This window comes from Podarcis bocagei, assembly GCF_964188305.1.
Source record: "Podarcis bocagei genome assembly, chromosome: 3".
NCBI lineage: Eukaryota > Metazoa > Chordata > Lepidosauria > Squamata > Lacertidae > Podarcis > Podarcis bocagei.
The window spans coordinates 63463205-63484635 of NC_138127.1; the positions used below are offsets into that span (position 1 = coordinate 63463205).

At 40.8% G+C, this 21431-nt stretch overlaps 1 protein-coding gene across 4 annotated transcripts in view; it reads right to left on the bottom strand.

Moving 5' to 3' along the window:
- The window catches only part of LYST (lysosomal trafficking regulator), a 75596-nt gene that overhangs the window by 23664 nt on the left and 30501 nt on the right, over positions 1-21431 (bottom strand). For 2 of the 4 annotated variants that reach the window (XM_081186187.1, XM_081186185.1), the window contains exons 16-33: positions 20655-20845; positions 19499-19744; positions 17926-18099; positions 17654-17803; positions 16280-16417; positions 14902-15100; positions 13873-14004; positions 9717-10353; positions 8605-8782; positions 7591-7760; positions 6298-6528; positions 5381-5547; positions 5127-5279; positions 3083-3274; positions 2173-2351; positions 1255-1461; positions 992-1168; positions 590-666 (exon numbers count right to left, since the gene is read on the bottom strand). In XM_081186187.1, coding sequence (XP_081042313.1) covers positions 590-666; positions 992-1168; positions 1255-1461; positions 2173-2351; positions 3083-3274; positions 5127-5279; positions 5381-5547; positions 6298-6528; positions 7591-7760; positions 8605-8782; positions 9717-10353; positions 13873-14004; positions 14902-15100; positions 16280-16417; positions 17654-17803; positions 17926-18099; positions 19499-19744; positions 20655-20845 — 3598 coding nt within the window. The remainder of the gene's footprint in view (positions 1-589; positions 667-991; positions 1169-1254; positions 1462-2172; positions 2352-3082; positions 3275-5126; positions 5280-5380; positions 5548-6297; positions 6529-7590; positions 7761-8604; positions 8783-9716; positions 10354-13872; positions 14005-14901; positions 15101-16279; positions 16418-17653; positions 17804-17925; positions 18100-19498; positions 19745-20654; positions 20846-21431) is intronic. The other 2 variants (XM_081186188.1, XM_081186186.1) reach the window with 2 other exon arrangements.

Consider the following 21431-nt stretch of genomic DNA (forward strand, 5'->3'; position numbering starts at 1 on the left):
ATAAAATAAGTCCAAATACTGCTAGGAACATGCCCAATTTATGGGTGGATCCAGGCATTCAAGTCTTATTCACTTATATGACAGGAATACTAAACTACTAAACTTGGTAGGAACAGATTATCTGTCAGCACAACAGTAACTATTTCATGTTTCGGAATCTGAGACACAGTACAGTGTAGCTTTAAAAAGTTAGCTTGAAATACTTCTGTTTCAAGTTGGCTTCTGCTGGGGCACTGAGAGACCATGCAAGCACTAAGGCCATTCAAGCAGAAGGCAGGGAGTGGAACTTGACATGGCCAAACACATGGGACTGTTGCTACTGGAAATTGTAAGCTTCTGTTGAGTTTGCCACCTCCTCCTTTGTGATGTGTCATTAAATAAAATATGACGTGACACTATGCCATACATTTCCCTTTGTTTCACTATAGAGGCGGGTAGAAGTGGGGAAACACATGGTATGATGCGATCCCATATGTATCTCATTTGATGGCAGTGTTGGAATTTGGTAGAAACAAGATTCGTAATGGTGCTGCTTTTGGTGACAACTTCACACCTAATGCCATTCTTAATGAAAACAGGAACAACTTACGTTTGCCTATTATTAGCCATAGTCTTCTCCCAAGCAGCTTTGTTTACATCTTCCTCTGCCTCATATTTTTTTTGATCCTGACAAAAAATTGTTAGAAAAAAGATTTAGGGGCTCTTTTCTTTTCAGTTACTTACCAGTATTTTCTTATTTCTTGTATCAATGATTCATTTTAAAGCATTTTATAAGCTTCTCCTTTTTTATTATCTTCAGAAAAATGTTCCAGAAATCTCTAGAAAGCAATCTTTCGTGGCACAAAAGCTAGCTCTCTCAACTGTTTCCTCTCAACTGATGTATACATCTCCTAAACAAGGCAAAAATGTGACTTTGTCCCCTAAAGACCATTTCAATGACAATTAGTCAAATGAAGATCAAGAAGAACAGTGATTGTATAGACTTACGTACCTCTCTCATAGCTTTTATAAGGTCTGGCTTTGGTGGTGCGTTGAGAGGAATATATTTGTAACCACAAAGTTTTAATGCATTCATAAACACTCCCACTGCTAACTGATCTTCATTGGACAGCTGCTCCTTGTGATCGTGCATTAACTCAAATAAGTAGAGTGACAGTTTGGGCCCATGCTGAAAAGCAAAACAAGAATTGTAAGTAATTGGTTTCAAGGTCAATGGATTTCTCGTTCAGTGTTAAGAAGCACCACCATGCTTACTTGCAAAGTTGGACTTAGACAGTCTCGCAAAATTTCCTGGTGGCTGATTTCAGATAGGATCTCCAGAGTTTGCTTTCTCTCCTGTAAAGGGCGTGCTGGAGACAGAGCATGCACAAGCAATCTTCCAAGCTGCACGCGAAATGTATCCTTACATGACAAGAGAATTCTCTTCCACTGTTGCTTCGGGGTACTAGATCTACTTGTGCCCTAAAGAAATAAAAAAAGTTAAGAGAACTTCACCAGATGCTTTTTCCTAATCTGACAAATAAAGCCTCTGTTTGATTTTGTACATAAAACAAAATGCAAGCAACATAATGCACTGTCATTGAAGATTCCACCCCCTCCTGCCATGAATAAGGTTTCAGATATATATCCAGTGCTTTTTTCTTAAAAAAATGTTTAGGGGTCCTCTCATTTTCCTACTCATATTGAAATACTGCCCCTCAATGAGGCCAGACTTAGATTCACAAAATGTTTAGGGGTATCTGTACCCTTGCGTAACCCCCCCCCCCCGAAAAAAGCACTGTATATATCACATACACAAATGGAGGTAAAAGCCAAAAGCTTTAATAAAAATGGCTTCAATCAACAAGAACAAATTTTTACAGGATTGGGTTCAAAAACTTTGGAATGTTTTAATACTGTTCAAGCTGCATATCAAATCCACATTCAACAGTTACTAAATAAGATGTAATTATTTAGAAACTTTATGCAAGTTCCAATAGGAAACATATTCTGACCCCAAACCTAAATACACATGCACCCTAAGAGATAATTTTGGCTTACAGGTTAAAAGAGAACTGAGAAAATAAAGGGGGAAAACAAATTGTAAGACCTGTATATCCAGAATACATAAAGGGGGATTGAGGTATTGGAGAGAACAGGCTGCAGGAGATAACACCAAGCATGGTAACTTACAACAGATAATCCAATTCCTTCGATCATTATCTTCAAAATTTCTTTCAAGAAAGCAAATTTAAGGCTAGGTTGCTCTGGTTGATCCTCCTTTTCTGCCTCTTCCATCTGTGAAACTGAAAGTCTGCTCTGCACTGGGTCCTCCATTATGTCCAGCATATCAAGGCAGTTTTCAGAAAACTCTGTAATTTTTTAAAAACATTGTTAGGTCAGTGTTAAAAATCAGATGATTCCAATCCGGAGCCACGTTCACCCTTTTTTAAGCGACACAAATAATATCCACTATAATGTGTATAAAAATAAATTTATTCAAGCCTGTGTTCGGCTGAATTGTGCTGTAAGTTGGGAAAAATCTTGTTACTGCTTCTCTCAATGTGGGCTATTGCATTTGTCATGAATTTTAGAGTTTTGTAAGTCACCTTACTAGGATAGCGTGCTCAGAGAGGTGGCTTAAGAACTCTTTTAAATAATACTGCAGCAAATTACCTTGAGTTGTATCCAACAATGTCAAAGTAGATCCACTCAAATCAATGGACTTCATCAACATTGATTTCAATGGGTCTACTCCATACTGACTTCATATATTTCCCCACATTCTTATGAGCTAATTTGTTTAATTTTACATCCTGAAAGTGTGGCCATTTCGTAAAACTCCATGCAACAATTCCAATCTTTCTTCTGTCTAAAAACAAACAATTAACGCTTCTCATGTAAGCCAAGCAAGCCAGAAATGGAAATGCCTTCCTCAGTTTGGCAAAACCAATGCTATGTCCTAGTGGACTGCAAAGATTCAATTAAGGAAGTTGATAATATAGCTATTGGTAAATGGGATGAGTTTTAAGGTTGTTGTTGTTACTACCCCACCCATTTAACATTAAAAACAACCTGATAATTTTTGAAGGAGTATTATTACCTTGATACATGAACCTGTTGGTTGACAGAACAGTAATTCTCTGTAACCTCTGTGTAAGCTCTGCTTCGGTGGCACAAACAGGGTTGTCATGACTCATTCTTCGCTGCATCATCAAATTGAGTTCATCGCTTGCAATTGTGCGCATTCTCATTAGCAATGTGTCTGACTGAGCAAGAGAAAATTTTCTAGCTGCTTCAAAATGAAAAAGAAATATCAACAGGAAAAAAAAATCAATAAAAGAGCTATCGATTAAGAGCCCCAGCGCTACTGATAAAGACTCTAGTGGTGATCAAAAGGAGGGAAACTTTCAATTTTCTTAGGAAAGGAGCACAAATGTTAGACGATTCATCAATGTGAACTAAAAGGGGGGTGGGGGGAATCAGCCAGGCTAAGTGTCAAAACAGCTTCAAGAAATCTAGCTGATTTACATATCATCAAAACATTTTTGATGACACGATGCTCTAAATCTAATTCTGCAAAAGCATTTCCTGAGAAATGTTTTTTCAGAATGAGCTGGTAGGCACAGCTACCATTACTGCACCTGTATCTGTAGGGAACGAACAGAAAGCAGTTCCAAAAGGGGACAGGAGGGACGACTCCAAATTTAACAGACTGAAGGAGGAAGGCATCTCAAGTTGACCGTAAGAAAGGAAATGTTGTCTTGGTAGATGAGGAATAATGGAGTCTTTCATTGCAATTGAACCTTTGTTTTAAACAAAAAAAAATCAGTTTTATGTGACTAATCTGAAGTACAGTGGTGCCTTGCAAGACGAAAAGAATCCGTTCCGTGATTCTCTTCGTCTAGCGGTTTTTTCGTCTTGCGAAGCAAGCCCATTGACGGATTAGAGGATTAGCACTATTAGCGGCTTTTAGCGGCTTATCAGCTTATCAGATCAGCTGATAAGCAGCTTAGCGGCTTAGAAAAAGGGGGGGGGAGGAAAAAAACCCCGCAGGAACTAGCAAGACATTTTCGTCTTGCGAAGCAAGCCCATAGGAGATTCGTTTTGCGAAGCACCTCCAAAACGGAAAACTCTTTCGTCTAGCGAGTTTTCCGTCTTGCGAGGCATTCGTCTTGCGGGGCACCACTGTATATACATACTGCAAAGTCCTTTTACAACAAAATAAAATAAAATAAAATCAGAGTTCAAAGAGAGTCTAGAAACAGGAAAGGTTGAACTGGCACTCCAGTTCTGAAAATGGCAGTAGGCTATTGGGCTAATATCCCAACTGGGTGAATTGATGGAGATCAAATGTGTCCAAGGATATGTCTACACTAGCTGTTTTCTGAACTCATAACTAAATAATGGTGACCAGGTGCAGTCTAGGGATGGAGAGAATGTCCATTTTGGATTCTCAGAGTTTTCCATTTTTCTAACCTTAGCATTCGAATTAAGTCCTCGTGAAAAATTGTTATCATCTGGGTGCTCATTTTTCCTAGCATACATATTTTTGCAAACAACCTTCCCTAATATAATGCACTTTTGTTAAGGCGTTTTTGCACTCAGGTGCATTTTAATGCACACTTTCCCCTAATACATGCATCTTTGTACACATTTTTTGCTGTAAAACTGCATTACAAAATTTAGAGACGCACAAAAGGAAGGCTTGCGTATTGTTTCAGGAAGGGGAAATTTGGTACACTTTCATGAGAACTGAACAGGATTTCTCCACTATGTTTAGTCGGTACCCCATCCTGATTCCTGTCTCTGATCAATGCTCCTCTTCCAGTTTGTGCTGTTTTTATGCAGTCCCAAAAAGTCTGCCTCTCCTTAGCCGGTGTCCTGCTGGTCCTCCTCTATATGAAAGGGCACCTAATTATCTGTGCACACATGCAATGTTGTCATATAACTGAACTGGTTCAAAATTGTATGTCCCAATCCTGCTTTGCAAAGTCCCCGATAACAACATTCACTCATGGGAAACTTTAACATTTTAAAAGAACATCTCCACAATGGGATAGGTTTCACTGCAAATTATGATCAGGGATTTCCAATTTCAAAGAAAAAAGAAAAAGAAACAACTTGTGCTGAATTTCATTACTCACCAGCGATGCTCTGACGTTTTTGCAATATAGCCTGCTGATGTGAAGGAATTAATTGGGACGAATTGCTTAGATCTTCTGAGTCTTGATTTGCTGCGGTTTTTATGAACTCAATGCCTGCTTGTAGGACTCTGAACTGCAAAGCAATAGCCATATCTGAAAGGAAGAGATCAAGCATTTCTTCAAACTGTGAAATTGTTAAAATAAATAAAAAAGTTACTTTTCAGTACATTCACACAAAGGAACTTGCGACATACTCTGTGTTCTTTCGTTCTTGCTGTTCTGAAGATGTCCAAGTAACACCATGAGATCTTCAATAATCCGAAAATACTGGGAACCTGAAGAGCTGCAGGCATGGATTGTCACCGCTACAAGTAACTGCTGTATATCACACACAAGTAACCTGTAGTCGTTTGAGATGCTGCTGCAAAGGAAGTTAAATCGTTCACTTGAATTCCATTATTTTTATAAGAACGACACACATATTCAGTGCCAACTAGCCTGTATCTACCCTAATCCCATTATTTGCTTGGCAATTCCTGACCTTCCTATCCAATACTTAATGTATACATCTAACTAAGAACCATAAGCTTTCTAGGAAATGTCCATCGAAAGATGTTCATCCTGTACAATGACCAGCACATTCTAAACAAATATTTATAACAGCATGCAAAGCTTAAAAAGTTGAATACAGGAAACCCTATAGCAGGGGTCAGCAAACTTTTTCAACAGGAGGCCAGTCAACTGTCCCTCAGACCTTGTGGGGGGGGGGGCAGACTATATTCTGGAAAAAAGAATATGAACAAATTCCTATGCCCCACAAATAACCCAGAGATACATTTTAAATAAAAGGACACATTCTGCTCATGTAAAAACACGCTGATTCCCAGACCGTCCGCAGGCTGGATTTAGAAGGCGATTGGGCCGGAACCGGCCCCCGGGCCTTAGCTTGCCTACTCATGCCCTGTAAGAAGGACTTGTTAGGCTAAGATAATAAGCACTCTCTTTGGCAACAGAATTTATTAGACCCATTACTAATTTAAGAATGGAAATGTGCTCTCCTGTCACTTGCTTACTGCTTCTTGGGACAAGACTGCCTGCTACTTGAACAAAAACTAGAGCAATCTATACAGTGTAGGAATTCTAAAATAGTAGGGACTAATCCATCACTTACTTGGCTTCTAACCCGTTGAGAGCTGCCAAAGTATTGCACAGTGCATATAGCAAGCCATTATCTAGCAGCATGTCTGCCATTTTAGAACAGGAGTTTATGATTTGCATCAGGAAACAGAGGGAGTTATGCAGCAGGACGCTATCGTAGAGGGAGTTCTCTATAAGCCCCAGAACAGGTATCACACACCACTTTTGAAAAAGTCCAGCACCTTTCACATCTTCTAAATCAAAGCTGTTAAAGGGAGGAAAAGGCAATCTGTAATGCAGCTTTAAATATGCAACAAAAATAACAATCAACCCACATCTTATTGACCTTTCTGTGTTAGGCTATTAGAAGCAAGATGGAACTTGGATTTACAAATTCGTAAGCGGTTAATTCAGTCAAAATAAGGTATGTGGATGAAATCAAACCTCTGGCACTGAATAGCATCATGATTTGACACACAGCACTATCCTAAGTACTTAATTTGCTAGCCTAACAAGTCCTGGGATTTAATAATAAGAGATAACAAATTCAATTCAGCTTCTGTATTACAGGACAGAGAAAAATCACATTAGTAGAAAAGCTAAAAATCTTATTGGCTATGATAAACCCTACTGGCTGTGATAAATCATTCTGCTGCTGGCACCATCATGAACACAAAGGCAGGAAAATCTTTGCTATAAATAAAATAACTTGGCCACAAAGAGAGACTTTGATACACTGCAGGGATTAGCAGTGAAACAATTAGATCAGGGGTGAAAAACCTGCTCTCCTTTCCTTTCCTTTCCTTTCCAACACCAGTAGACTCTCACTAGTAGAACTAAACCCTCGGGGTCCCTTCCAACTCTACAATTCTGTGATTCTCCTGGAGCCTGCCTACACACACACACACACACACACACACACACACACACACACACACGTCTTGCCCAGGGTATCTTTAAAATTGGGAGAAACCCTGGAGAAGATTTTGCGCATGTAAAGGGGGAGAAGAGGAAATTAAAGAGCTGTTTCACCAATGGAACACTATTAGTGCTGCTTTGGATACAACCAAATGAGCCTAATCTGGCCAAATACAACACACAGTACAAAACAAAATAAGGATTGATGAAATAGTTTTCTTTGAGGTGCGCTAATGGAACTGGAGTTCTTATGAACTGTTTATAGCATAAATTGATTTATTCTGAGTAGGCCTTTGCAGCGAAATGAAGGCACTTGGCAAGCAATTTATATTTGCCTACAGCATACTGCCCAATTTTTAGCTCAGCTAAAAATAAGTTAATCTATAGAGGATAAAAAAGTATTAGTTACTCTTCATCAAGACCGACTGATCGACCAAACAGCATTTCCATGAAGCATTCCATAAGTTCTTGAGTGCCTTGGTGAAGATATAACTGGTTAGCTAACAAAGAGAAACCACGATTCTTCAGGAACTTCTCCTTTTGTTCCCTGGTTGCTCTGCTGAAATACGTGTCCAAAAGCTGAGGGAACAGAAGAATGATTTTAAGTTATTCATTATGAAATTCTTTTTCTAAAACTACAGTATTTAAGGTGGCAATCATGCCATTGCTTGTGGCAGTGAAGTCCATATACACATTTAATACAATTATACTTAATATATATTGTACTTATTTCCCACTCTTGCATGTTAATTCTGGTGGTTTCCCATTCAGAGAATAGAAGATATATACCGTATATAAAACAATGCTCAGGGCCGGATTTAGGTTTAATGAGGCCCTAAGCTACTGAAGGTAATGGGGCCCTTTATATGCCCAGCTGTCCTTTGTCAACAACAAATTGTCACTGTTTCTTGTGTTGAATATATGGTAATTTATAGACCTAATAGGTATCTAAAGCCATTTGCACATAACAAATAGGAGCCTACACAACACAAAACACTGTTGCTGTATGTAGATTTTATTTGTTTTTTATCTTATATTTTGGAAATGTACTTCCAGTGGTGTGTTTTTTACTTTACATTTTTTGGGGGGCCCAAGAGAGTAGGGCCCTAAGCTATAGCTTGTTTAGCTTATGTGTAAATCTGGCACAGACAATGCTGCCTGATCATGTGCTTCTAGGCCATTCACTGGCATTCATTCATTAAATAAACTACTTTTTTATACCATATTCTAAACCTACAGCTAGTCAACTTCATTGGGTGTCCCCTATTTTTAGTATTATGGTAGTGGGAGTGAGAGAAGATGTTCAGGAAAGGTCCCTAGTTACAGCTTTGACTGTGACCCATGAGATTGCTTAAGCAGTTTAATAAGGCTGCAAATGTGTATATTATACTTTTACACAAACACAAACACGCATTTTTCCTACTTTAATAACTCCTTGTTGTATGAGAGGAGACGGATGGTTCACAAGAACTATGAGAACATCTGGCTGAATAAGCTTGTCCATCACATCTTGAAGCATGACATCTGGCAAGATCAAAAGTACTCTCCTCAAGAGCTGATAGAAACCACAGCATACGAGTACAAGACAGTCTTCTGTTGATCTGATCGGAAGAAGAGCGTTTATTACTAAGATGCCCTTTGTATTTATTGTTGCACAGTAGTAGAAGATTGCAGCCATTGCCAGAATGAGTGGGGGCTGGAATGCAACAAGAAGAATGGTAATCCGCTTGCTTCTGCCTCAACTTACACCCAGTAGAAGAGAATGAATGTCTTTAATAGAAAGTTATCTTAATAGCTCCACTCTTTATATAAAACTCTACAGCATGAGTCCTATCCAAAAGGAAAGTTCCAATATGTAATTCATGAACACAATCACATGGAGAATTGTGTCTTGTGAAGGGGCACAAGTTACCAGACAAACTGTGGTTGCTGAAAACACCACTACAGTAGAATAAAATAATCCAGGTCGCATGCATGCATACATATAAATAAATAGTATTTTTCTCTGTGTGACTGCATATTAAGTGGTTTATTGTGTCCCTAAGGTCCTGCAAAATAGGTCCATTTCACACATATATAAAAAAGGCCATTCTTTGCAATTCTGTGATCCCAAAAGGCTTTTGTGACCTTCTCAAACTTGTCCTTTTTTAAAAAAGAGGCCATAGCAATTTCTACACTTTGCCCATGCCTACTTGCCATGAACCCAAGGGTTGATCATGGATCCATGCAGCCCTCAGTTCCAAAAAGGTTAACCACTCTTGTTCTAAGGCAGTTGTGGGGAACAGTTTGGCTCTCCAGCTGCTGCTGAACTACAACTCCCATCAGCCCCAGGAAGCATGGTCAGTGGCCAGGGATAATGGGAGCTGTAGTTCAGCAACATCTGGAGGACTTGAGGTTGCCCACCTCTGTTCTGAGGGATGATTTTGGGGCTACTTTGGGGCTACTTTTGTCCACAAAATCAGCCAAGCAAAGTTCAGTTCTTGCCAAGTGAAAACTGCATGAACGTGAGAATTATAAACTTTCACATCCACGTACCTATCAGCAGTGCTTTCGGATTTCAGAGGAGCCTGTTTGCTAGTCGAGGAAAAGGCGAGATGTTCCCAGTCTTCCGAAGCTACACTCTTATCAGCCAGGCTTGGCCAACGAGCAATGGTGGATCCACTATGAGCTGAAAAGGCTAATCCCAAACCTGCAAAGTTGCCATGACTTTTCTGAAAGGTAGACAACCCTTTCAGATTGTCAGGACGCCTCAGGGACAATGCGGGTGCAGCGCCATCTTCACTAGATTTCATTCCTGTGTTTGCTTCTTGGTTCTCTGAAGGCTTGTCCAACATTTCCACCTCTTCCTTTGAAATATCAAACGTCTCAGCAGAAGTCAACTCTCCCACATTTACAACTGTTTTTGCAGATTCGCAGCTACTGAGTAAATGCGCCTCCTGCATCATTTTAAAGACCTCCAAGCTCTTTACCAAATTATTTTTATGCAGTAGCTCATCTACGTCAGTCTTTCGAAGTATATTCAAGTTCTCAGCACTGCTGCCCATGTTCCCACAGAACCCTTTTCGGTGCATTTGTGGAGAGGAAGTAAGAGATGTTGGTAGGCTTTTACACCGCCGGTCAGGTGCCTGAGGAACTGCTGTCTGTAGTTCACTGATTTCAGAAGAATCATTTCCTGAGAAAACAAATATGGCAAGTGCTATTCTCAATATTTTTTTTTGCATCCAGTCCTTAATGAAAATATTACAGTGGAACCTTGGTTCTCCAACTTAATCTGTTCTGGGAGTCCATTCAACTCCCAAAATGGTTTGAGAACCAAGGTGCAGCTTCCAATTGGCTGCAGAAAGCTCCTACAGCCAATCAGAAGCCGCGGAAGCCATGCTGGGCATTCGGCTTCCAAAAAAGGTTTCAGGGTCAATGGCTACTAGAAGCTGGAGGTAGGAAAGCTTCCGAACACCAGTTGCTGAAAATCATGGGAGAGGAGAGAGCGCTTGTGTTCATGTCCCTGGTTTCCCCCATGTATCTGGTTGGCCACTGTGAGAACAGGATGCTGGACTAGATGGACCACTGGCTTGGTCCACCAGGTTCTTCTTATGTTCTTAAGGTCCACAAAGTGCTTCTGGATAAAACCTAATACTGTTCTTCGCCCATTATTTAAGTTCACTCACACTCATTCATCTTTACTGTCTTCCTTGTCAACAACCAACTCCTCTCTTAACGCTACTCTAGGGAAGAAATTTCACCAGCACTTTCCCACCTAATTTAACTGAAATTAACATGCCCACTGAACAAAAAAACAGCTACTAGTTTGTAAATTAAATATTATTTTTGTATACAGTGGTGCCTCGCAAGACGAAAGAATCCGTTCTGTGGTTCTCTTCGTCTAGCGGTTTTTTCGTCTTGCGAAGCAAGCCCATTGACGGATTAGCGCTATTAGCGGCTTTTAGCGGCTTATCTGCTGATCGGATCAGCTGATAAGCGGCTTAGCGGCTTAGAAAAAGGGGGGGAGGGGAAAAAACCAGCAGGAACTCGCAAGACATTGTCGTCTTGCGAAGCAAGCCCATAGGAAATTCGTTTTGCGAAGCACCTCCAAAACGGAAAACTCTTTCGTCTAGCGAGTTTTCCGTCTTGCGAGGCATTCGTCTTGCGGGGCACCACTATAATATAAGCAGTATGCCACTGTTTTGAAGGTTGGTAATGTACTATTACTTGCTGCTGATAAACTGAAGGTGGAAACTTATTTGGCATCTTATAAATATGTTTTCACATTGCTATGTATTTGCATCAATGCCAAAGGGACTAAAAGGGAGTGCTTAAGTTTTCCTTGCCACTGTTTCTCCAGTCGAAGCACACATTTTTTCACTAGCATGGTCTGAAACACAAGTAATCAGGGATTTTGAACTTTGGGTGGGGACATCTACACTGGGGGTGAGAGACCACAGCTCTGTTCCAAACATTTGTTTGTTAACATGTATTGTGTCTCTAAAGCAGAGACTCTAAAGCATAATAAGTCAGGACCTTTATGTAGAAAGGACTATATTTCATAACAGTTACCTACAGCAAGCTACTGGAGAACATCCATTTCTTGAAAAAGTTTCCTGCTGCATTATAATTAATGTCAGCTAAATATAGGCTGTTAATTGGTTTTGCACACAAAGTGTTCATACAGCATTTTATATCATGCCTCCAAAGTAAAACGGATGTCACACATGTCTTCTGAGTCATGCTTCAGTACACAAGGCAAGCAGAGCACCAGGACTTGTAGGAAATACTTCAGAAGTCCTAAATACAGAATGTTCCAGGACTACACTGGTCTTGGGCATAGAATAGCTGTGTAATTTGACATTTCTGTGGCTGTTTATGGTGTGAAGGCTGCCATAAACAGATTTGCCCAGCAAACTTCCCACCAGACGTCAGCAGAGCTGAAACACAGTCGGCAGTGAAGCAAGCGGAATTGGCCCTGAGTCTTGATTGATCAGCAACACAAGATTGTTCTAGGTAGATTAAGTGTAGGTTGCTGTATACAGAGACCACTGTGGGTCCCCACAGCAGCAGATCTGCTTGCATCCTCTCAGTAGACTAAAACCAAAACTCTCAGTTGCTCACATAATGCCATGCGCATGTGCATGATTTCACTTTCTTATCTTGCAGCTGTGTAAACAATACAGCTTCACAGCCAGAGCTTCGCAATTACATACAGAAACTCACAGAGACAGCTTTCTGAAAACGAATGACCAATACCCCCAAACAATTTCCGCACTGAAGAGAGAAATGGAAGTGGAAGATCTTATCCCAGTATCTTCCAAATTGGACATGCACACTCACTACACTTTTGGAAATGCACACACTTCGTTAATCACCATGGGTGGTATGCAACTAAGTTTTACTGAGAGTAGATCTACTGAAATTAATGGCCCTAATTTGTGTTGATTAATTTCAGTGGGTCAACTCTAAGTAAAATGTAGCTGAATATCGCCCCTTGCTTTCAATTTAATCTATTTTTTTTAAGAGCGTTAAATATCAGACACCCTTATATTAATGTTAGAAGTTCCTACATCTCTGTTAGGAAAACATTCTTTAAGAAACAGATAAAAAGTTCCTGGAAGCTTTAAAGAGGGTTCCGGAATTTTCTTTAGTGTGTAGGAGTGGCACTCTAGGCTTATATAATAATAATAATTTATTATTTATACCCCGCCCATCTGGCTGGGTTTCCCCAGCCACTCTGGGCGGCTTCCAGCAAAACACTAAAATACAATAACCTATTAAAATTAAAAGCTTCCCTAAACAGGGCTGCCTTTAGATGTCTTCTAAAAGTTTGGTAGTTATTTTTCTCTTTGACATCTGGTGGGAGGGCGTTGCACAGGGCAGGCGCCACTACTGAGAAGGCCCTCTGCCTGGTTCCCTGTAACTTGGCTTCTCGCAGCGAGGGAACCGCCAGAAGGCCCTCGGCGCTGGACCTCAGCAGAACAATGGATTGATTGGTGTCAGCTGGATGTGCAAATAAAGGGATGTGCAAATAAAGGCAGGCTGCAATTTCCACACGAGGAAAGCACACACACACGCTGTCGGCACGCACGCTGACAACAAGGTTGGAAGCAAGACAATGTGTGCTGCTGATACGGTGAGTTTTGCTGTGTCAGGATTGTTAATTACTGGACTGAGATTATACCGTGCTGGAGAGATAAAGGAATGTAAACAGCTTGTATGTAATAGTAACAGAAATGCTTGTGCAACCAGTCAAGCAATAAAGAAGCTCTTGACTGTGAATTTAAGTATGACTCCTGTTCTTGTCCTCTGCCTCTGGGGAAAACTCTGCTACAAACAGAAAGAAGTGGTTTTATTGAGGTGCTACTACACAAGCAGTAAAGCGCAGCGGAAGTGTGTTGGCAGTAACCTCTAATAATCTCCTGTAAGCTATTCTCATGTCCATCAGGCACCAAACATTAGCAAGAGCTTTGCCACCAATTCTGCCAAGGCTGGATTCACATACCATTAGGCAGGTCAGCTGCACCACTATAATGTTTGCAATGTGCACCCTGCTCCAGCCTTCTCTCCTAAGGCAAGGCAGGAACAGTGTATCTACTTCACCACCACAGCTGCCTACACCAGCCTGAATCAGTTCCTTTAAGCTTCTATGCTGCACTTCTCACTTCACTGTAACTTGGGAAGCTCAGGTCTTGTGGCAATTACTTACTTTCTTGACAAACAGCTGAAAATCCAGTTGGACTTGTAATTGCCAGTGCTGGACTGTCAATAGATTTTCCGCCACTGCTGGAATTCCTCAAATACATAATGGATTGGACCTTCTCTTGGAAAATGTTGCCATCTAGAAAAAGCAAACAAGGGAATTTAACATCTCAGAAGATTTCATTCCTTGCACAGAGTGGAGACATTGAACTACGCTAAGTCTTGACCAGTAATGTGATTCATCGGAGCCACTCTGAACAAACATATTAGAGGGTGTTGACAAAGATGCAGTGTAATCCTGTGTGTATTTATTCATAAGTACATCTTACCAAGCTCAACGACACACTCTACAAACGTACAGAATTGACTCTTCAGTGTCTGTACATGCAACAAGGACCAAGATGACATGAACGTTTATGAGCAAGATACTGATAAAGTACAACCTTGTTTGTGAAACAGCTAGTATCCAAGGTTCCAATGCACAGAGCAACTTTGAATAAGTCACTTTTTAAGGCCTCAAATCCTTTATCCCTAAAATCAGAAGATTTATTTTGCAGGTACAGTGGTACCTCGGAAGTCGAACGGAATCCGTTCTGGAAGTCCATTCGACTTCCAAAATGTTCAGAAACCAAGGCGTGGCATCCTGCAGCCAATCGGATGCCACGTCGGATGTTTGGGTTCCAAAGAATGTTCGCAAACCGGAACACTCACTTCCAGGTTTGCAGTGTTCGGGAGCCAAAATGTTTGACTCGCAAGGTGTTCAGGATCCAAGGTGCAACTGTATTAGCTTTTTACAAATCTGTCAAATATGTTGAACATCAAGCTCTGAATTCAATACAATAGGGCTGAGAGACTAAAAATCTGCTACCATAAACCAATCAGAATGCAAGTATGAATATAATCTGGGGAAACAAATCAAGAGTAGAAGCTATAAAACTAAGAGGGCAGGGGTTGAAAAAAGGTAAGCTGCTATGTTTCTGTGGTATTAATATAGTTAGTTTCTTATTTTCTGATTCAGGTCAAAACAATACTTTACCTATGTGCAGGGAAAAGTAGAAGTCTCTGGGATTGTGGCACACATATGTATTAGTAGGAGGGTGAACTGCTAAAAGGAAATTGAAGATCAGTGCCAGCAATTCCAGATCTGGGGGAGAACCAAGTACTTCTTCAATTATTTTCACAAATGATGTGCAAACTTCTGTAGGCATAGATGTGAAGTTTTCTTCTTCCTGCTCCTAAGAAAGAAACAAAGAGAAAAACAAATAGAGTCCTACAAAACCACAATTTCCTTCTGTGTACTGTTCAAGGATATATATCTGACGAAACTGTATTCCTTTGTTTTACCTGTACTCAGACTTCTAGGATACATGCATGTATAGCAGAGGGCCTGTTACAGTATTATGTACAGCTGCTATTTATAACCTTTTCCAAGAAATGGTCAGAAAACTCCCTGCTGGCAATGGTTTATCTCTTTCAAAACAGGAGATTGAATCAGATCCATTGGCCCCTTCAAAATCTAGAATTTTTAGAAGTATCTGTAAGGTAATTACTCTGGGATACCAATTCTCAACACTTAAGGTTTAGGATCAATTGGCAATGTTACAAGCATGGTCCTGTAAACACTGGCATTATAGCTTGCAGCACTAAGGTCCACCCTAACTTGTGCGTGTGTGTGATCCAATGGAAACTTGCTATCAAGCAATTTTGAAACCTAATGTAATGCATATCTACTATCTCAGCTATAGCTATCATCTGCATTAACTGGCATCTGTGGAGAATATTCCAATGAGGCATGAGGGACCTACAGACCAGGAAAGTTAGAAGCGCATACTTTTTGTGGTGCAAGGTCATCTCAAGTCCTGTTCAGATATACTTTAAAGGAGCAACATGAGTAGAAAAAGGCTGTGGAGCTATGTACCTGTACCCCCCTCCCCCAATCACCACATAGGCTTCTACATGTTCTAGTGTAACTTCTACAGCAGGAGAGCCTTTTCTAATTATGAAGGTTCCCCATTTGATTAAGCACTCTGGAGTACTGGGGTTCTAAGTAGCACAGGAAGACTGCACTGGTAGAAAGGGCTATCTGTTGCAAATGTTACACCAGAACACCAGCAAAAGCTGCCTGATATCAGGGGTAGAGGTATAACAGTTAAATAGGACTTATGGCATTTGCAGATCTAACTAAAATCATCATAAATCAGTTAGTGGCATCAGTGGAAGTTGGGAAAGCCGGCCGGCTTTCACTATTCAACAGTTTCTGTTTCTGTTCAAAATCATCACTATATGTAATATCTTTATTAATAGGGCTGGAGAAAGAGGGGGAGTGTGAGTCAGATGCTGTGAACCATCATGTACATGTTCACTCCTACAGACAAGAATCTGAAACATTCAAAACAAAGGTTGTGGTGCCTTACCTGCAGAACCTGGCATGTGAGAAGGAAGTGATGCACAACTTGAGCTTTGAGGAGCTGCTTAATGTTAAACGTCTGCTGCCAATGATCATCATGGATAAGGACTTCCAGAGCTGATAAGAGTGTTTCCCAAACACCTGGCTGCAAAAAGAGAAGTAGTCTTAGGCACACAAAAAATCAAAATGAAGTTAGAAGCAAGTTGCCATCAAAAGTGTATTGGCAATGCTGGGAGAATAAAAAAAACTGTAGCCAGCAAGGCAACCCAAAACTTCAGAAATCTAGATTGTTAGTGGGATGTCAATGAAAAACATCCTGTGCGCTTAGCATAACAGCGGTCACAAATGAATGCAGGACTTACATTTTACATCTAGACAGCAGCAAAATATTTGTTAGGCTTCCGTCTAAAGTACTATTAGCACCAGTCCAACATTTGAACCTGAATTCAAATCTGAAAATGATTGTGAATCAGAAGTTTGCATATGCTCCTGCTGAGGCTGTTTTTTGTGGTCAAACTTGTGTAATAACCATTAAGAATTATGAAGATTATTCAGGAGGATGGGGCTTTTCTGCACTTTTAACTATTTCCTAAACACAGGTACAGGTGACAACTGCATCTTCTGCCTCCTGCCCCAGTTCTCTTCACAAAGCAGGGAGGATATATTGCAGAATGTTTAACTTCTCCAACGTGCTCTTAAAATCCTTGGTTATAGATATATTGATACTGGTATACCAATGAAAGCATTTACACAACGAATACAGATTTGTTTTAACACCACTGGAGAAATTTCACCAAGGAAAAAGTTTGCCAGGGGAACCATGAAGACAATAGGTAACTGAGCTGCCTATACAGGCATCCATTCCCAGCAGGGCACCTTTGAGCACTATGGCAACTCCCAAGCCCCACAACCCCTCTACATTTTTTTCTTAAAATTGAGAGGACCCTGAAGTTTAGGCTGGAACAGTATTTTGGGGTGTTTGGAGGTGCCCACTTTGCAGGAGGGCTCTGAACACTGCCATTTTTTTCTACTGTAAAATGGGTATTTTGTGGTGCTCCTGAGTTTCAATTCAAATGTACCCTTGGGTCCCTAAAAGCTTGAGATCCCCTACGTGAATTAAAAAGCAAATCTTTTCTATATAAGTGCACATTCAGAAGACAGGCCAACTGCTTGTTCTGGACAGGGCTGCACACCCTCTAAAGGAGAAAATGCATAGCTTGGGGGTATTCTTGGATATATCTAGGTCATTAGAGGTCCAAGGGACCTTGGAAACCACGTCACACTTTCCAGGGGGAATAAAGAGATATCAAATTCTGGTAACAACCATATTTTAACTTTGATTTTGTTGTGGAGCAGTCATGTTCTGATCTGTGCAAATCACCTGGGCTTTAGACCATATCTTCCAATCAAGTAGCAGCTCTTCCAACAGCTTGACATCTTGAATCACCGCTCTAGACTCTACATCTAGTATGAACTGCCCATTTTCATTCAGATGAATCATCTTCTCACTGCAGCATCCTGCAAGGAGAGTCTTGCAGAGGGACAGCAAAAAGATTCAGTTTTGTGGTTATGAACCAGAAGTGAATGTGAAAAGACTAACGATTTTGCCAAGATCAGTTAATGCAAAGAGAAGGTTTCAGCAGAGCACCTTACCTGCAAAATATGAAATCCAACAATACATTTGGGCTTTATCAACACCTGATGAATCATGGAATAACCATTGCAGTTTTCTAACTCGTGTATTCTCTGCTGATTGTGTTTGGTTAAGGCAAGGATAACTTTCAGAGCCAAAGCTTGGGTTTCTTCACAGTCGCTGATTTCCACAACCTAAAAATAAGCCAATATGCCGCTTAAGTAATAAAGCATGTCTGACAGAGTGTTACTTCAGTGTTACTTGTCCTGCCCCACATGGATTATCTTGTTATAGGTATCATGGAGGAGCTATTTCATCTGAAAGCTCTTGGCCTCTACTGGTGGCACATTTTAGGCCTTTATTGCAGGGGTTGATTTGTAAAGGGAGACTAGACCATGTGCAATCCTATCACCAAACAAGGCACTGGACAGAATAACAACTAAGTAATGCCAACCTAGCAGTTCAAAAGCATGTTGAAGTGCAAGTAGATAAATAGGTAGTGCTCCAGAGGGAAGGTAAATGGCGTTTCTGTGCACTGCTCTGGTTTGCCAGAAGCGGCTTAGTCATGCTGGCCACATGACCCGGAAGCTGTACGCCGGCTCCCTCAGCCAGTAAAGCGAGATGAGCGCCGCAACCCCAGAGTCGTTCGCGACTGGACCTAACGGTCAGGGATCCATTTACCTTTAATGCCTATTTAGGCCACCTTTGTAGTGTATTTCAAGTGCTTCAAGAGTGCCTCAAGCAAATTGGGAAATGGCCATGCTGGAACTACCCTTCCTCACCCATGCAGTCCCCTGGACTTCACAGTGGTCCACTGGATGTCACCCATTATTAATTAAAGTGATTTTAATCCAGTACTCCTGAATCTATGAACAGCATAGTCTCTGAAGGGCAAAATCCAAACCCGGGGTGGGGTGGGGTGGGGATGTAAGGGTGGGGCCTCTGTCACATACAGACAAATTGCTTCACCATCCTGGAGTTGGCATGGCAATGGGGCGGGGGGACTGGGGACGAGACCCTGCTATTTTTCCAGTCAATTCCGTTTTAGTAATGTTGCTTTTCTTCCTAATTAAAAGACTTCCAACCTGCACATCCAAACCACAACAAATTTTGAAACACTTTGCAAGAAGTGGTAGGTTAGGATTTCATTATGGGCAGTACTGGGCAATCAGTAAATGAGTAAGAACGTAGGTTTTAATTATTTAATTAATGCTAAAAGAATTGCTGGGCCTTTGGGGGGGGGGAATCACTGTACGTAAACTGCAGCTTCCCCACCCATACCTGTTGTGTCACATACGCTGCTGTAGATGAAACGTAGCAGGTTATACACACAAAAAAGTGCAATATCCCTGATTGTAGTTCTGCTTACAGCTTACAGCAGAAAAATAAAAAAATTACTGACAGCATTTTCCTTATACCCCCATTAACAACAATGCTCCTTATTAGTAGCCCTATGAGGTGCCTGTTTGGGAGCAGCCTAGGTTTCATGCACCAGTTCACTTTATTTGCTTCCCCACATACTAGCAATCAAAAGACCTGAAAGTCTGCCATGACAAATGCACTAAGAGGTAAAGCAATTTTTCAGCATCTTACCCTAGCAAAAAGGAAGACAAAGGACCCAGTTCCACCAATCTCGTGCAGTATGCCCTGAAGACCTTTGTATTCTGCCGGCTGTAGCATTTTCAGGTAATAAGGATCTGGCAAATTGCTTTGTACTTCTTTTGAGCTGAAAGGTCGTTGGGAAGGAATGGTTTTCGCTTGACCTTTAAGCCTGATTACTGGCTCATAGATTGTATAGTGGCCAGGGCAGCAAGTGGTGTAAACAGTAGCAAGGCTTTCCTGAAATACAAGACAACATTAAAGGAGCTTGCAGCTTTTACCCAAATCACCACTTTTCTTTTGAGCTTCCACTGTCATAGCTGGCACAGCAGTTCATCCCTACGCATTTAATGAAATAATACTAGCCTTTCAGAAATGTAACTATGAGTTGAGATACATGGAAAACAAAGTTAAGTTATAGGGTAGAAAGGAGACAACCTACAGGAGATAAGTTAGGAATAAATAAAGGTTTCTCAGGGAGACAAAATGCATCTGAATAAGTTGAGGAGTGAGTTTGAGATATTTGTACCATAAGTTAGATTCACATCTCGCTGCATTTCATTTTGTCATATCCCCTCTTCTCCACCTATTCCATTTATGGTCTTTGGAACTTGTTTTGGGGTTGTTGTTTTTTTGCAATAGCAGCATTAACAGAACTAATGGGGCAGCAAAGACTGCCATACGCGTTGAATTTTAGATCAGGATGTGGCCTGAGATGGCCTGGGCACAAATGCTATTCCCAATAAAATGTGGTCACAGAAAGTGTGGTTAAAACCAAATGCAAGTCAAGTGACCAAGGGAACATCACAGATACACCAGGGCTTGGGAGCCTCTGGTAGCCAAATGTTGCTGAACTATAACTCCTATCTGCCCAAGCAAGAATGGCCATGGATGATTGGAATTGTGGTTCAGCAACATCTGGAGGGGTCACTGGTTCCCCACACAGGCCTGAGACAATAAGACTTTGGGTAGGAGAGAAACACTCTTGGTATTTGTTACCTGCCCTGAATACTTGAGACAAATTAGGCTATGCTTCTAAAATAAATGTCACCACTGAGCATTGTGGCTTACAATTTCTCATTCATTTTTCATGCTGTAATGGGAAAAAGAGAGAGAGAGATTTAGTACTGTACTAGGATTACAAACTTACCGTTAAAGGTCCAGTGTCCACTTCTCTCTTTGTCATTAGGAGTTCTTTGATTTGTTCACATTGCAGAATTTCTTTATCTATGTATTTGGTATAATCACTTATTGTTTTGCCATATTTGCAAGGCATTACAGAGGTAAAGTCTGGTCCACAAGAATAAAGATAAAATGCTTCTTCTAGCCCAATTTTTGCACCTACAAAAACAAAAACATGTGTTTCAATATATGCTGCCTCAAGTACAATAAATAATACTTCTATTGTAGCTCACCAACATCTTAGTTCATAAGTGATAGACAGGTCCCCATAGGTTTGGTTCTCATATTACACTGCACATGTGGATGACATGCCTGCATCTGCGTTCAAAGAAGCAACGCAAGATGTGAAGCCACAGGAAATCCCATGGCATGCAATGTGCAAATATGTATCTTCACGGATCACTGGATTTGCAGTGGCCAAAATTCATGAGCCACCGGCTAATATACTTTATTACTTCTATGGAACAAGACCTGAATGTGTGGTATCTGTCACAAGGCAAGAACAAGCCGAACAACACAGTCTAAGTTGCACACTACTTCAACGATGGTGCTAAAGTTAAAAACAGACCTATTCCAGTTTACAGCCCCAAGAATCTTTCAAAGTGGCTTAATAAAAAGTCTTCCATAATATCAGGAACTGAAACAATGTGGTTTCCATGTGGCACCACAATGACTCAGATAGTGCTCTTGCCCTCACACGCGATCTTCCCCCAGCAACGCTCTTTGAGTCACCTTTTGGCAGCCA